This window comes from Trichosurus vulpecula (genome assembly GCF_011100635.1).
Source record: "Trichosurus vulpecula isolate mTriVul1 chromosome X unlocalized genomic scaffold, mTriVul1.pri SUPER_X_unloc_2, whole genome shotgun sequence".
NCBI classification, from domain to species: domain Eukaryota; kingdom Metazoa; phylum Chordata; class Mammalia; order Diprotodontia; family Phalangeridae; genus Trichosurus; species Trichosurus vulpecula.
In genome coordinates, this window is record NW_023494378.1 from 4,050,830 (window position 1) to 4,066,460 (window position 15,631).

General features: G+C 39.0%; 1 protein-coding gene across 1 annotated transcript in view; it reads left to right on the forward strand.

Annotated features, from left to right (window-relative positions):
- Positions 1-15,631, forward strand: part of LOC118833158 (meprin A subunit beta-like) — an 83,816-nt gene that overhangs the window by 17,952 nt on the left and 50,233 nt on the right. Inside the window, exons 2-3 of the mRNA XM_036740555.1 lie at positions 7,648-7,798; positions 9,940-10,087. Of these exons, the coding sequence (XP_036596450.1) occupies positions 7,648-7,798; positions 9,940-10,087 (299 nt within the window). The remainder of the gene's footprint in view (positions 1-7,647; positions 7,799-9,939; positions 10,088-15,631) is intronic.

Genomic DNA, 15,631 nt, shown 5'->3' on the forward strand with positions numbered 1-15,631 from the left:
ATGTATATCCCTTTCAATTGTCAAAATAGCTGTACCATTCTCAAGACGGACTTGTATATGTATATATATATGTATATATATATATATACACATACACATGTATACATGTGTGTATACACACACACACACACACACACATATATATATGTACACACACACACACACATAAAACATACACAAGATGATATAATCCCACATAAAGATGTAAACAACCTGTCTTATTGGTTAATAAGGTTTGTGGGGTTTTTCCCCCAGGTTACCTTTTTATGTCTCTCTTGAGTTTTGTATTTGGAGATCAAATTTTCCATTGAGTTCTGGCCTTTTGGGAAAATAGCTGAAGAAGGAGTCCTACCAAATTATTTTTATGACACAAATATGGTACTAATACCCAAACCAGGTAGAGTCAAACAGAGAAAGAAAATTATAGACCAATTTCTCTAATGAATATTGATGCAAAAATTTTAAATAAAATATTAGCAAAAAGATTGCAGCAAATCATCACGAGAATAATATACTATGACCAGGTAGGATTTATTCCAGGAATGCAAGGCTGGTTCAATATTAGGAAAACTATTAGCATAATTGACCATATCATCAACAAAACTAGCAGAAACCATATGATCATCTCAATAGATGCAGAAAAAGCCTTTGACAAAGTACAACACCCATTCCTATTAAAAACACTAGAAAGCATAGGAATAAGTGGAACCTTCCTTAAAATTATAAATAGTATCTACCTAAAACCATCGACAAGCATTATCTGTAATGGGGATAAGCTAGATGCCTTCCCAATAAGATCAGGGGTGAAACAAGGATGTCCATTATCACCCCTATTATTCAATTTGGTACTAGAAACTTTAGCTGTAGCAATAAGAGGAGAAAAAGAAATTGAAGGAATTAGAATAGGAAAAGAAGAAACTAAATTATCACTTTTTGCAGATGATATGATGATTTATTTAGAGAATCCTAGAGAATCAAGTAAAAAACTACTTGAAATAATAAACAACTTTAGCAAAGTTGCAGGATATAAAATAAACCCACATAAATCCTCAGCATTCCTATACATTACTGACAAACCCCAACAGCAAGAGATAGAAAGAGAAATTCCATTCAAAGTTACTATAGACACTATAAAATATTTGGGAGTCTATTTGCCAAGACAAACCCAGGGCCTATATGAGCATAACTATGACACACTTCTCACACGAGTAAAATCAGATCTAAATAAATGGAAAAATATCAGTTGCTCATGGTTAGGCCAAGCTAATATAATAAAAATGACAATTTTACCTAAATTAATCTATCTATTCAGTCCCATACCAATCGAACTACCAAAAAATTATTTTACTGAGCTGGACAAAATAATAACAAAATTCATCTGGAAAAACAAGAGGTCTAGAATATCTAGGGTAATAATGAAAAGAAATGCTAGAGAAGGTGGCCTTGCCATATCAGATATTAAACTGTACTACAGAGCAGCAGTCATCAAAACTGCCTGGTACTGGTTAAGAAATAGGGGTGTGGATCAGTGGAATAGGATAGGCACACAAGTAGGAGAAATCAACAAGTTTAGCAATCTACTCTTTGATAAACCTAAAGAGGCCAGCTTCTGGGCTAATAATTCACTATTTCACAAAAACTGTTGGGAAAATTGGAAAATGGTAGGGCAGAAACTGGGCATAGACCAATATCTCACACCATAGACCAAAATAAAGTCAAAATGGGTTCATGATTTAGGAGTAAAAGCTGATACTATAAGTAATTTGGGAAAGCAAGGAATAGTTTACTTATCAGATTTATGGAAAAGTAAAGAATTCATGACCCAACAAGAGAGAGAGAGCATTACAAAATGCAAAATAGATAATTTTGATTATGTTAAATTGAAAGGTTTTTGTACAAAAAAAGCCAATGCAACAAGAATTAGGAGGGAAGCAGAAAATTGGGAGAAAATCTTTGCAACTAGTTTCTCTGATAAAGGCCTCATTTCTAAAATATACAGGGAACTGAGCCAAATATATAGGAATATAAGCCATTCCCCAATCGAGAAATGGTCAAAGGATATGAACAGGCAATTTTCAGAGGAAGAAATTAAAGCTATCTATAGGCATATGAAAAAATGCTCTGAATCACTACTGATTAGAGAAATGCAAATCAAAACAACTCTTAGATACCACATCTCTCCTGTCAGATTGGCTAAAATAACAAAACAAGAGGATGACAAATGCTGGAGAGGATGTGGGAAAATTGGAACATTGTTACATTGCTGGTGGAGTTGTGAGCTGATCCAGCCATTTTGGAGAGCAATTTGGAACTATGCCCAAAGGGCTATAAAATTGTTCATACCCTTTGACCCAGCAATACCACTTCTAGGGTTGTATCCCAAAGAAATCACACAAGCGGGAAAAGGACCCATATGTACAAGGATATTTATAGCGGCTCTCTTTGTGGTAGCGAAGAAATGGAAATCAAAGGGATGCCCATCAATTGGGGAATGCCTGAACAAGCTGTGGTATATGAAAGTAATGGAATACTATTGTGCCATAAGAAATGGGGATGATACGGACTTCGTAACAATCTGGAAAAACCTACACGATATAATGCTGAGTGAGCGGAGCAGAGCCAGGAGAACATTGTACACAATCACAGATATATGGATTCTGTGAGGACCAACCCTGACATACTTCGCTCTTCTCAGCAACGTAAGGTGCAAGGACAACTCCAGGGGACTCACGATGGAGAATGCTATCTTCATCCAGAGAAAGAACTGTGAAGTTTGAATGCAGACTGAGGCACACTTCATGCTCGCCTTTTTTCTTCTCTTTTGTTTTTGTTTTTGGGTTTTTTTTTTTGGTTCTGTTTCTTCTTTCTCATGATTCACCCCATTGGTCATAATTCTTTTCCACAACTCGACTAGTGTATAATTCAATGTGAAGTTATACATGGTAGTTATATGAGATTCCATGCCGTCTTGGGGAGGGAGGGGGAGGGAGGGGAGAAAATCTGGATATCAAAATTATGTAGAACCGTGTGTTGTAAACTAAAAATAAAAAAAAAATTAATTGAAAAAAAAGAAAATAGTTTATTTACTTAACTACTATAAATACAGTTCTCACTTTTAAGCAATTTTTAAAACATACACTCCACTTTCACAGTGCAGTGGTAGACTTTAACCCAACGTACATCAGATTAATGAGCTTTTGCTATAATTTTCCCCTTGCAGATAGTTATTTAGATAAACTGTGTGCAAGAACATTCATTACAGTTTTTCTGCCAATAGTGATTAGATTTCTCCTATAATCATTGCTAGATATAAGCTTTGAATGCCTCTTTTCCAAACAGTCCTACCCAAAATCAGTGCTACAGATGCATTATTCTCTTCCTTACCTCTTACAGAATTGCTGGGAAACTACTTTCATGCACAAATTATTTGTTTCTCTTGGTGTTTGGGAGTTCTTTAAATTGCGCCCCCACCCACAAACACTGAACCTTCTTCAAGCAGTGGACTAACCTTGAGGTAAGCAAAGCCTGTGTTTATTTTCTTTTTCAGAGAGACAGAAGTTCTTTTATTGGTGATAGTACTAAACGGCCTCACAGAATCCCTTATATCCTTGCAGATAATCTGGGTAGGTACATCATTTGGGCTAGAGTTCTTGTCCCTTCACTCTCTATTCTGGACTGTGGCCTTGTTCAAACTCCAGGCTGTAGGTTACAGGAGCTGCTGGGTTCAGACTCCCTTTAGTTGAAGACAGAAATACCTTTATTTTTGTTTTTACCTTAGAATGGGGCTGGGGAGAGAAATGGAGGCAGGTATAAAAAACATAGATCTGTCTCTATCGTTGAATTTCATAAAAGAAAGCTATGATTGTCAAAGTCTCTCCTACTCTTAAGATCTCTAAATCTTGTGACTTCTAAGTATATTTTTATCTAGAGTCAATGGAGGAGAAGACTGAGGTGACCAGTTAGTTACATTGGCTATAAATACCCAGAAGTTTGGTTACAAATATATTTCCATTTAAAATTAAAAATTTTTATTAGTTTTTCAAAACAACTACCAAAATAGCCTATTGGAACCCTATCTGTTTATCATTATTGTTGTACCTTTTTAAAATTGAACATAATTTTCCTTACCTTCCTTTGGAACTAGGGACACAGGAAGGTTGTAGGGAAGGAGCACTGAACCCACATGGAGTCCAAGGATCTGAGTTCAAACCTTGACTGCTTTTTACTATTTAGGTGACCATGGACAACAGTAATAACAGTAATAGGTGCACTTTATGGTTACCAAGCTAATTTACAAATATTATTTCATTTGATCCTCGCAATAACCCTCGGAGGTAGCTGAAATTACAATCTCCATTTTATAGGTGAGGAAAGTGCGGCAGACAGAAATTAAATATCTTGCCCAGGGTTACCCAACTAGTCAGTATGTGAGGCTAGATTTAAACTCGGCTCTTTCTGACTCCAGGCCCCTCACTCTTTCCACTCCACTATCTATCTGCCAATTTATACCATTCGTGGGTTAACCTTTCTGGTCCTCATTCCTCGTGCATTAAATAGAAGTATTGGAGTACATGATCATTCAGGCCTCATCCAGCCTGATCAATGAGATGGATGGGAGATGGATGCTCACAGGGCCATTTATACCTCTCTTACGTGCTTCTACACTCCTTTGTATTTCCCTCTTCAGTAAAGATTTCCTCTAATTCCTCCTTGCTGTGTGGAGGTGATCCTAGTTTCTCAAAGGTAATATTAGTGCTACTCAAGCAATGGCAGATCCTATCAAGGTAGAAAGGTTTTCTGTTTGAGGATAGTAACAGACTCTGTCATGAAAAGCCATTTTGGCTAATTTTGGAAATGCTCTTTATCAGATTACGAGAAAAGTGAGGAATTTAAATTGAGTCACAGAAGACCACTAACTAGTCTATAAAAGGGTGTGATCTAAATCTATGGAGAGTGTGACTTAATGATAAAAAAACAGAACCTGGAAGTATTTAAAGTTTTGAAGTAAGTTTATATTTCACAACTCTTCTTAGGATTGCAAACTATAAGAGGGCAGAGACCATGGTTTATCCAAATTTTCTATCTCCTTCAGCCTCAAAAAGAGTTTTGCATACAATAGGTGCTTAATAAATAATTGTTGCTAAGTAGCTAATATCTGCCCCAGACTGAATTAAGATACTAGCTTTTTGAAGGATATAATGCTGTATTTTAAAAAATATTTGTGTTTGAATGTGTGCATTTATATGCTACATTAATGGTGGAAAGTAGAGAAATTAACAGGTGGAAAGCCAAGCAATCAATGTTTATTTTGCTGAGGAATTTATGTTGAGGGTTAATCAATCCAGGGATGATACTTTTGCACTGTTATTGATAGAAATATCAATTTAGACTTGTTTTCCCTTCCACTGCTTTTCATTGTGCTTTTAATTTTATTCTATTTCACTCCTAAAGGTTTTGTAAATGATTTAAACTCCAAAAATGGTGTTACTTTTGGTTGTCAAGTCTTTCTGTTTAGCAAAGAGCTCACTGTTTTTTAGCTAGATTCTGGACTCTTTAAAGAGAACCTGTGAGCAGTCCTTCCATTTAGCTTCTACTTTGATTCATAGTGATATTCATTTCTTCTAGTAGTCTGTCAACTCACTGGTCATTGGACAAAGTTTTCTATTTAGGCAACCAACAGCTAAACTGTTTGCAGACCATCTAAAAGCTGTTATTATTTTTATGCCCTGCCTTCTTTTTTTGCCCTTGCATCACCACCAATAAAGAAGGGGAATGAGCTGGCTCAGGACAAAGAACCATTTCGCATTTTTCTTTCTTTAGGAGATGCCACATCCAGTTACCAGCTTGTTGGGCTCAAGTCCTTCTATATTTAGTTAGTCTGGTCCATAAAAAAACACATTTCACCCCCTAGTACTGTATTAAAATTTTTTCCGGCTTTCGACAACATACCAGTATTTTGTTTTGTTGTTCATTCCATTTTTTCATCTTGGAAAAACTCAGGGCCACTACCATGTCATGAAAAAGCATTTGACTGGGCCTTTTTGGTAGACTAGGGATGATAATTTAACTTTGAAAGGCAATAGTATTCAGTTATTCTCTTTTTCATCATGTCTTTAGTCATTCTGATCAGACTCTGATTCTTCTTAATTTTAATGATAATAATAATATGATAGCTAGAATTTTTTTTGATAGCTAGAATTGATAGAGTACTTTACGGTTTGCCTAGTCTTTCATTTTTTTTTCCATAACAAACCTGGGAGAAAGATTCTATTATTATGCCAATTTTCATAGATAAGGAAACTGAGACAAACTGAGTTTATTAGGAGTCTATAAAATAGAATACTCAAACAGAGCAGTACTATTAGTATCTTTAACCCTATGTAATCCTGTTTAGCATGGATTTACGAATCCAAGAATTAAAAACAGAGGCATCTCAAGGTGAAAGTAGAAAGGAAAATTTATTACGATCCCGCAGGAAAGGGCAACTCGGACACCAGGAGACCGGGGTTCTCTCAGTGTCAGAGCGCACTGGACACAGAAAATTGGGGTGTTTATATAGGTCCCTAACTGCAATTCCCCCTCCCAACCTCCTTTCTCTCAGCTTGCAGACGTAAGCTTCGAGGGTACAATCTGGACACGATAAATCTATCCCAGGGACAATGGCAAGGAACAAACAGTATGGTTATTTTTGACAAGCAGGTGACGGACATAACCTTCCCACCATTCTTATCCCATTCTCCAATCAATCTGAAGTGATAAATCTATCTTAATGACAATCACAATGAACAAATGGTTTGGTTATCTGTGACAGGTAGAAGCCAGTTGTTGGTTACCTCATCTTTACATCTGTGCCAAACCAGCCTTTCCTATCACCCTTACATCTGCAACAGATATCCCCAGCACCCTTATGCCTTGTCTCCCATCATTCATACGTGACTGGTCTTGCACGTCTACATTGCACGTGGCTTTCCGGCTTTTCATCCATTCTTCTCCCAAGCCGGGGGTCCCTTATCCTGGGGTCAGTGCATAGGGGCTGAGCATCCTGTGTCCTATCCTTACTTTCAGAGGATTTTATGGTTGCTGACTTATTCACCCCAACCCTTCTTTCTTTCAGGCCTCTCACCATTAGGTAAATACACAGGATGTGAGCATCCTGTGTCCTATTCTTAACCTCAGGGGCCTTATGGTCACTAGCTTGGTTTATGGAAGGGAAAACATCTAAGTAGAGAAATGGCTTTACAGAAAGGAAAATATCTAAATAGAGAAATGGGACTCACTATCCTACTTATTTCTATTTATCTAATTTGTTCCCTTTTATGAGAGGTCTTCATTCGTTCCACACAATCCTAATAAATCGAATTCTATTCATGTGTAGACCAGATAAGAATTTTTAAAAAATGATTTATTCTTTTAATTACTTAAGGCATTGCATTGGAGTAATTAAAATCTTTTAATAACTTTATTGATGCCTTTTCTTTTTATATCATTGTTATTTGTGAAATTTCCTCCCATATGACCCACAGCGAGCTCCTATCTCCCTAGGAAAACCTGAGAAATAAAACCAACCAATACATAGACCTTGCCTAACAGTATATACAACATTCTATATCTGCTATGCTTCATTGCATTTTGTTACCTATTCTCTAGGGCCAGAGCTCTCCAAAGTGTGGCCCACGGGCTGCATGTAGCCCACAGTGTGATTTTATGCAGCGCCCCTGTGTTTGCTACGGCATGGAAATTGACATAAATGATTTAACTAAAGCACTTGTGTCGATTTCTGTGATTGTGGTGGACACAGGCAGGCTGCATGAGGGCACACGGCCCATGTTTTGGACAGCCCTGCTCTAGGGCCATAATGAATGAGCTGTTACCATCAGTCACAATTCAACATTAAGTATTTTTAATTGAGAAAAGGATGTATCTGTAGCATCTATTTTGTACAAGAATGCAACGGGGAAGAAGAATTTAGTACTAGTCGATAAGCATTGTATAATGAATAAGTAGTCAACAAGTACTACCTAAGAGTCAGTCAGTCAATAAACATTTATTAAGCACCTAGTATGTGCCAGGCACTAGGCTAAGCCCTAGGGATACAGAGAAAGGTAAACGACAGTCCTTGTTCTCCAGAAACTAAACATCTAGCAGGGGAGAAAACATACAAACAGCTACGTACCATCAGGCTCTACACAGGATAAATCTGAAATCATCAGGAGAGAGAGAGCCCAAGAATTAAGGATGATAGGTACTGTACTAAGCTCAGAGGATGCAAAGAAAGAGAAAAAACATCGTATCTGCCTCTAAGGAGCTCACATTGAAATGGGGCGAAGGACAGTATGCAAAACATAATTACATATGAGATATATAAAGTATAAATGGAAGATAATCTCAGAGGGAAGGCAGCAGCTGTGGCTGGGCTAAGGTGGAAGGGCATATTGCAAAGGTGAGATTTGAAAGCTGAGTCTTTAAGGAAGCCAGAGCAGCCAGGAGTTGGAGATGAACAGAGAGCCCTCTAGGCACCGTTTGGGGAGTGGGGAGCAGAACATGACAGAGAGAGAGAGAAAGAAAAGGGAATGAGTGTCAAAGATGAAGAATGGCAAGACGGCCAGTGTTGCTGGGTTTTAGAGATTGTATTGGGGAATAAGGTGTAAGAAGACTGGGAAGGTAGGAGAGATGAAGTTGTGTAGGGAGCCAACGAGTTTAATGAGTAAGGAGGTGACCTGGTCAGATTATCGCTTGGGAAATTCCATGGAGGATAGATTGGGAAAAGAGAGATGAGGCAGGCAGCCCAGCCATCAGGGTATTGAAATAATAACTCACCTTTGTATAGCATTTTATCATTTAGAAGCCACATACACATGTTATGTCACGTGATCCTCACAACAACCATTTAAGGTAAGTAGTGGAAATATTATTATTATTCCATTTTGTAGATGAGGAACCTTATGCCCAGAGAGGTTAAATGGGTTGCTGAGTCACACAGCTGAATTCATTTTGAATCAGCTTCCTGCTACACCATGGTCTAAATGTACTGGGCCTCAAGGTGTTTATAATCTACTTAAGGAGCTCATAACCCACTAGCCCAAAGCAGGGAAATGACTGCAAAGCAGTGACAGAGCAAGGCCTGGAAGGGAACAGTGATAAGAAAACCTGATCTGAAGGAAGGATGGATAGGAGAGAGCAGAGAGTGGAAAGTACAAGAACTATTAGGAGACTATCATCATGGTGCGGGTGCGTATAAATCAGTCTTCACAGGGAAGCCAAGTAACTCTGGGTGATAGAGCACTGGGCCTGGAGTCAGAAAGACCTGAATTCAAATTTGACCTTAAACATATACACACATTTAACCGCTGCCTGCTTCAGTTTCTACAACTGTAAAATGGGATAATAATATTAATAATAGTAACAATGATAATAATAGCCCTACCTTACAGAGTTGTTGTGAGGATGAGAATATTTATGTGCAAAGCACTTAGCGTAATGCCTGGCACCTAATGAATATAAATGCTTGCTTTTTTTTCCTTTCTAGGGAGCTAATAGTGGCCAAAGAGTAGAGGAAGGATTTGAGATGCATTTCGGGAGTGAAATTGCCAGGGATAAGGATTGGATGTGTGATCTCATTAGTACATTAGTCAATGATTGTTGACTGATTGACTCAGCCTTAGTTTATTTTTCTTTTTTTTTTGGCAGGGCAATTGGGGTTAAGTGACTTGCCCAAGGTCACACAGCTAGTACATGTGTCAAGTGTCTGAGGCCAGATTTGAACTCAGGTCCTCCTGACTCCAGGGCCGGTGCTCTACTCACTGCACCACCTAGCTGCCCCTCGGCCTTAATTTCTATAGGACTCTAAGTGTTCCACCATACCCACAATTCCAAAACTTGAGACTCCATGGTTATTAAAACAAAAGTCAACTTCTGTTCATATACCCTTTTCTCATTTAGATATATCACATCTCCTTTACACTGAGCCATCATACATCCCTACAAAGACGCCAATTTATACATCAAAACCTTACATAAATCACTGTGAAAACTACACCTGTGAGAATGATGGCGTCTGTGTTACACGCAGTGAGAAAGCAGAATGCAGGTAAGAAAACAGCTAAGTATCTCCATGCATACTTTGATCTATTTGGCTTTTTTGTGAAGTGTCTCCAGTTACAAAAAATGAGGTTTGAAAGTTGATGAAAAGTTCCCTCCACCCCACCCCATAACCCTCAGAATGCTACTGATAACATATTAATAGAATCTTATGATCATATGTTATCCTTCCTTTCTTCCTTCCCTCTCCCTTCCCTCTCCCTTCCCTTCCTTTCCCTTCCTTTCCCTTCCCTTCCCTTCTCTTCCTTTCCCTTCCCTTCTCTTCCTTTCCCTTCCCTTCCCTTCCCTTCCCTTCCCTTCCCTTCCCTTCCCTTCCCTTCCCTTCCCTTCCCTTCCCTTCCCTTCCCTTCCCTTCCCTTCCCTTCCCTTCCCTTCCCTTCCTTTCCCTTCCCTTCCCTTGGCTATCTCTCTCTCTCTCTCTCTCTCTCTCTCTCTCTTTCTCTCTCTCTCTCTCTCTGTGTGTATACACACACACACACACACACACACACACACACACACATAGATATATACATACATACACATTCACATATATAAATATATATACATAAACATATATACATATATGCATATTCCCTTCAGCTACCCTAATACTGAGGTCTCATGAATCATACACATCATCTTTCCATGTAGGAATGTAAACAAAACAGTTCAACTTTAGTAAGTCCCTTGCAATTTCTTTTTCTTGTTCTTTTTCTTGATTACCTTTTCATGCTTCTCTTGATTCTTGTGTTTGAAAGTGAAATTTTCTATTCAGTTCTGGTCTTTTCACTGAGAAAGCTTGAAAGTCCTCTATTTTATTAAAAATCCATATTTTGCCTTGGAGCATGATACTCAGTTTTGCTGGGTAGGTGATTCTTGGTTTTAATCCTAGCTCCATTGACCTCCGGAATATCGTATTCCAAGCCCTTCGATGTCTTAATGTAGAAGCTGCCAGATTTTGGGTTATTCTGATTGGGTTTCCACAATACTCAAATTGTTTCTTTCTGGCTGCTTGCAGTATTTTCTCCTTGATCTGGAAGCTCTGGAATTTGGCAACAATATTCCTAGGAGATTTCTTTTTGGGATGTGTTTGAGGAGGCGATCGATGGATTCCTTCAATTTCTATTTTGCCCTGTGGCTCTAGAATATCAGGGCAGTTCTCCTTGATAATTTCTTGAAAGATGATATCTAGGCTCTTTTTTTGATCATGGCTTCAGGCAGTCCAATAATTTTTAAATTATCTCTCCTGGATCTATTTTCCAGATCAGTGGTTTTTCCAAGGAGATATTTCACATTGTCTTCCATTTTTTCATTCCTTTGGTTCTGTTTTATAATATCTTGATTTCTCATCAAGTCACTAGCTTCCACTTGCTCCAATATGATTTTTAAAGTAGTATTTTCTTCAGTGGTCTTTTGGACCTCCTTTTCCATTTGGCTAATTCTGCCTTTCAAGGCATTCTTCTCCTCATTGGCTTTTTGGAGCTCTTTTGCCATTTGAGTTAGTCTATTTTTTAAGATGTTGTTTTCTTCAGTGTATTTTTCGGTATTTTTTTGGGTCTCCTTTAGCAAGTCATTGACTTGTTTTTCATGGTTTTCTCGCATCCTTCTCATTTCTCTTCCCAATTTTTCCTCTACTTCTCTAACTTGCTTTTCCAAATCCTTTTTGAGCTCTTCCATGGCCTGGGACCAGTTCATGTTTTTCTTGGAGCTTTTGGTGTAGGCTCTTGCACTTTATTGACTTCTTTAGGCTGTATGTTTTGGTCTTCCTTGTCAGCAAAGAAAGAATGCAAAGTCTGAGACTGAATCTCGGTGCGTTTTTGCTGCCTGGCCATATTCCCAACCAACTAACTTGACTTTTGAGTTTTTCTCCGCAGTCTTTGGTGTTTGTGGGCTAAGGAGTCTGGTAACTGCCGCAGCTCACTGATTCAGGGCGCTAGGGCCCTCTCCACCCGGCTTCTGGTCTGGATGGTCCACACCGTTCAGGCTGGGTTCTGCTCCACTCCGTTCCCAGCTCCCAGCTCCCAGCTCCGTGTGGGATAGACCTCACCCAGAGACCATCCAGGCTGTCCTGGGCTGGAGCCCTGCTTCCCTCTGCTGTTTTGTGGGTTCTGCCATTCTAGAATTGGTTCAGAGTCATTTTTTATAGGTTTTTGGAGGGACTCGGTACAGAGCTCACACGAGTTCCTGCTTACCAGCCGCCATCTTGGCTCCAGGAGAGATAATTTAAAAATTATTGGACTACCTGAAAGCCATGATCAAAAAGAGAGCCTAGATATCATCTTTCAAGAAATTATCAAGGAGAACTGCCCTGATATTCTAGAGCCACAGGGAAAAATAGAAATTGAAAGAATCCATCGATCGCCTCCTCAAATAGATCCCAAAAAGAAATCTCCCAGGAATATTGTCGCCAAATTCCAGAGCTTCCAGGTCAAGGAGAAAATACTGCAAGCAGCCAGAAAGAAACAATTTGAGTATTGTGGAAACCCAATCAGAATAACCCACGATCTGGCAGCCTCTACATTAAGAGATCGAAGGGCTTGGAACACGATATTCCGGAGGTCAATGGAGCTAGGATTAAAACCAAGAATCACCTACCCAGCAAAACTGAGTATCATGCTCCAAGGCAAAATATGGATTTTCAATAAAATAGAAGACTTTCAAGCTTTCTCAGTGAAAAGACCAGAACTGAATAGAAAATTTGACTTTCAGACACAAGAATCAAGAGAAGCATGAAAAGGTAATCAAGAAAAAGAACAAGAAAAAGAAATTGCAAGGGACTTACTAAAGTTGAACTGTTTTGTTTACATTCCTACATGGAAAGATGATGTGTATGATTCATGAGACCTCAGTATTAGGGTAGCTGAAGGGAATATGCATACATATATGTTTATGTATATATATATGAGTGAATGTGTATGTATGTATGTATATATCTATGTATGTGTATATATATGTATATATATACATATATACATATATATATGTGTGTGTATATATATATATATATATATATATAGAGAGAGAGAGAGAGAGAGAGAGAGAGAGAGAGAGAGAGGGAGAGCGGACACAGGATGAGTTGAAGATGAAGGGAAGATATCTAAAAGAAATAAAATCAAATTAAAGGATGAGAGAGGAACATACTGAGAGAGGGAGATAAGGAGAGATAGAATGGGATGGATTATCTCCCATAAAGGTGGCAAGAGGAAGAAGTTCTGTGGGAAGAGGGGAGAGGGCGGTTGAGGGGGTAATGAGTGAACATTGCTCTCATCAGATTTGGCCTAAGGAGGGAATACCATACATACCCGATTGGGAATCTTACCCCACAGGAAAGAAGAGGGAAGAAGATAAAAAAAATGGGGGGGATGATGGGAGGGGAGGGCAGATGGGGGTGGAGGAAGTCAAAAACAAACACTTTCGAAAGGGGACAGGGTCAAGGGAGAAAATTCAATAAAGGGGGATGGGCTGGGAAGGAGCAAAATATAGTTAGTCTTTCACAACATGAGTACTGTGGAAGGGTTATACATAATGATACACATGTGGCCTATGTTGAATTGTTTGACTTCTTAGGGAGGGTGGGTGGGAAGGGAAGAGGGGAGAGAATTTGGAACTCAAAGTTTTAAAAACAGATGTTCAAAAACAAACAAAAATGTTTTTGCATGCAACAAGAAAGTAAGATACACAGGCAATGGGGCATAAAAATTTATCTTGCCCTACAATAAAGGAAGGGAAAAGGGGATGGGAGGGGAGTGGGGTGACAGAGGGGAGCACTGACTGGGGAACAGGGCAACCAGAGTATACGCCATCTTGGAGTGGGGGGGGAGGGTAGAAATGGGGAGAAAATTTGTAATCCACACTCTTGTTAAAATCAATGCGATAGTCTTTGCCTTCAAGGAACTTACAATCTAATGGGCGAAGGCAGCACTCAAAAGGAAACTAGAAAGGGGTGAGAGGTTGCCTCACCAGGGAGTACTTTGCACAGGGGCATAATGGATCTTGTTCAATCGAACAGGTGGAAAATAGAGAGGTGGAAAATAGAGAGTAGTCTGGTCAAAAAGAAAATGAGGTTACAAGCCAATGTTGGCCCATATTCATTAAAGTTTCTCTAAGTTCTCTCAGACCACACATTTTAAAGTTAATTCTAGAGCTTCATCCATTGTTTATCTTGATCTTCAGCTCATTAATCTATAGTTTAAACCATCTCTTCTCTATTCCTTTGAAAAAGAGAAGACATTGAGACAGTGTTACCTCTTCTGGTTTATGAGAGTTTCTCAAAGGCCGCTCCCAGCTGTTGATCATTCACATCTGTAAAATCTTTCAGTGCTCCAAGTGATCTCACATAATAGTCTTTGCTTTTCTTGAGATTTAACTTCTATTTACCTAATTTTGTTCTATTCTCTTCATTTAGAAGATTAGCCTTCCTAATAGAGAAAATGGAAGCAAAGTAGAAAATGAACAGTTTCCTTTTCTCTCAGTTATTTGTTAGCATCTGTTCTCTTCACATTAACCACTGAGTTTAATCTCTTAATTGTCCTGTGTTCAGGTTCCTTTCTTACTTTGCATTTTTGAAAGACTCAGATTGTTATGAGCTTAACCATCCTGGTAATTCTTTTTTTTTTCAACATTTACTTTTATAAGATTTCTTCTTTCTTTATAAGATTTTGAGTTCTAAATTTTTCCTTTCCCTCCCCTCCCCCCACTCCAAGACAGCATGCCATCTGTTAAAGGCTGTACATTATAATTATATTATACGTATTTCCACATTAGTCATGTTATGAAAGAAGAATCAGAACAAAAGGGAAAAAACCATGAGAAAGAAAAAAAAACAATGAAAAAGACAGAAAATAGTATGCTTCAATCTGCATTCAGACTCCATAGTTCTTTCTCTGGATAGTATTTTCCATCCTGAGTCTTTTGGAATTGTCTTAGTTCATTGCTTTGCTTTGCTGAGAAGAGCTAAGGCTATCAAAGTTGGTCATTGCACAATGTTGCTGATACTGTGTACTCCTGGTTTTGCTCACTTCAGTCAGCATCAGTTCGTGTAAATCTTTCCAAGTTTTTCTGAAATCTCCCTGCTCAACATTTCTTGTGGTGTTACGGACTTCCGAAGCCTCGTAACTTTGCTCGGGGTTCCCCCCAAGCCCCGGGCCTTTGCCTAAGCAAAAAACCTGATCTCACGGAGAATGAATGAAGCGGGAGATGAAAAGATGGTGAGTGACTCCAATTTATTCAGGGTAGCAGCAAGCTTTTATATCTTTAGTGACGTAGGTACATTCTTTAGTTACATAGGTGAAGGACAGGTAAAAAATCAAGACACCTGGGTAATTAGGACCGCCCCGACTCCGCCTACTCTCCTCCCATACCCTTCCTGCGCTGTCCTGAAGTTCCCTGCAGACAGGTAGTTAAAGTAAAGCACCGGAAACTCCACGTGCTCTGCCAAACCGGGCAGAGCACCGGAAGCTCCACGTGCTCTGACAAGCCAGGCAGAGCACTGGAAGCTCCACGTGCAACAAGGGCAAGACCCTTCCTCCTGGTCCCTTCCTGTTCCCCTCAT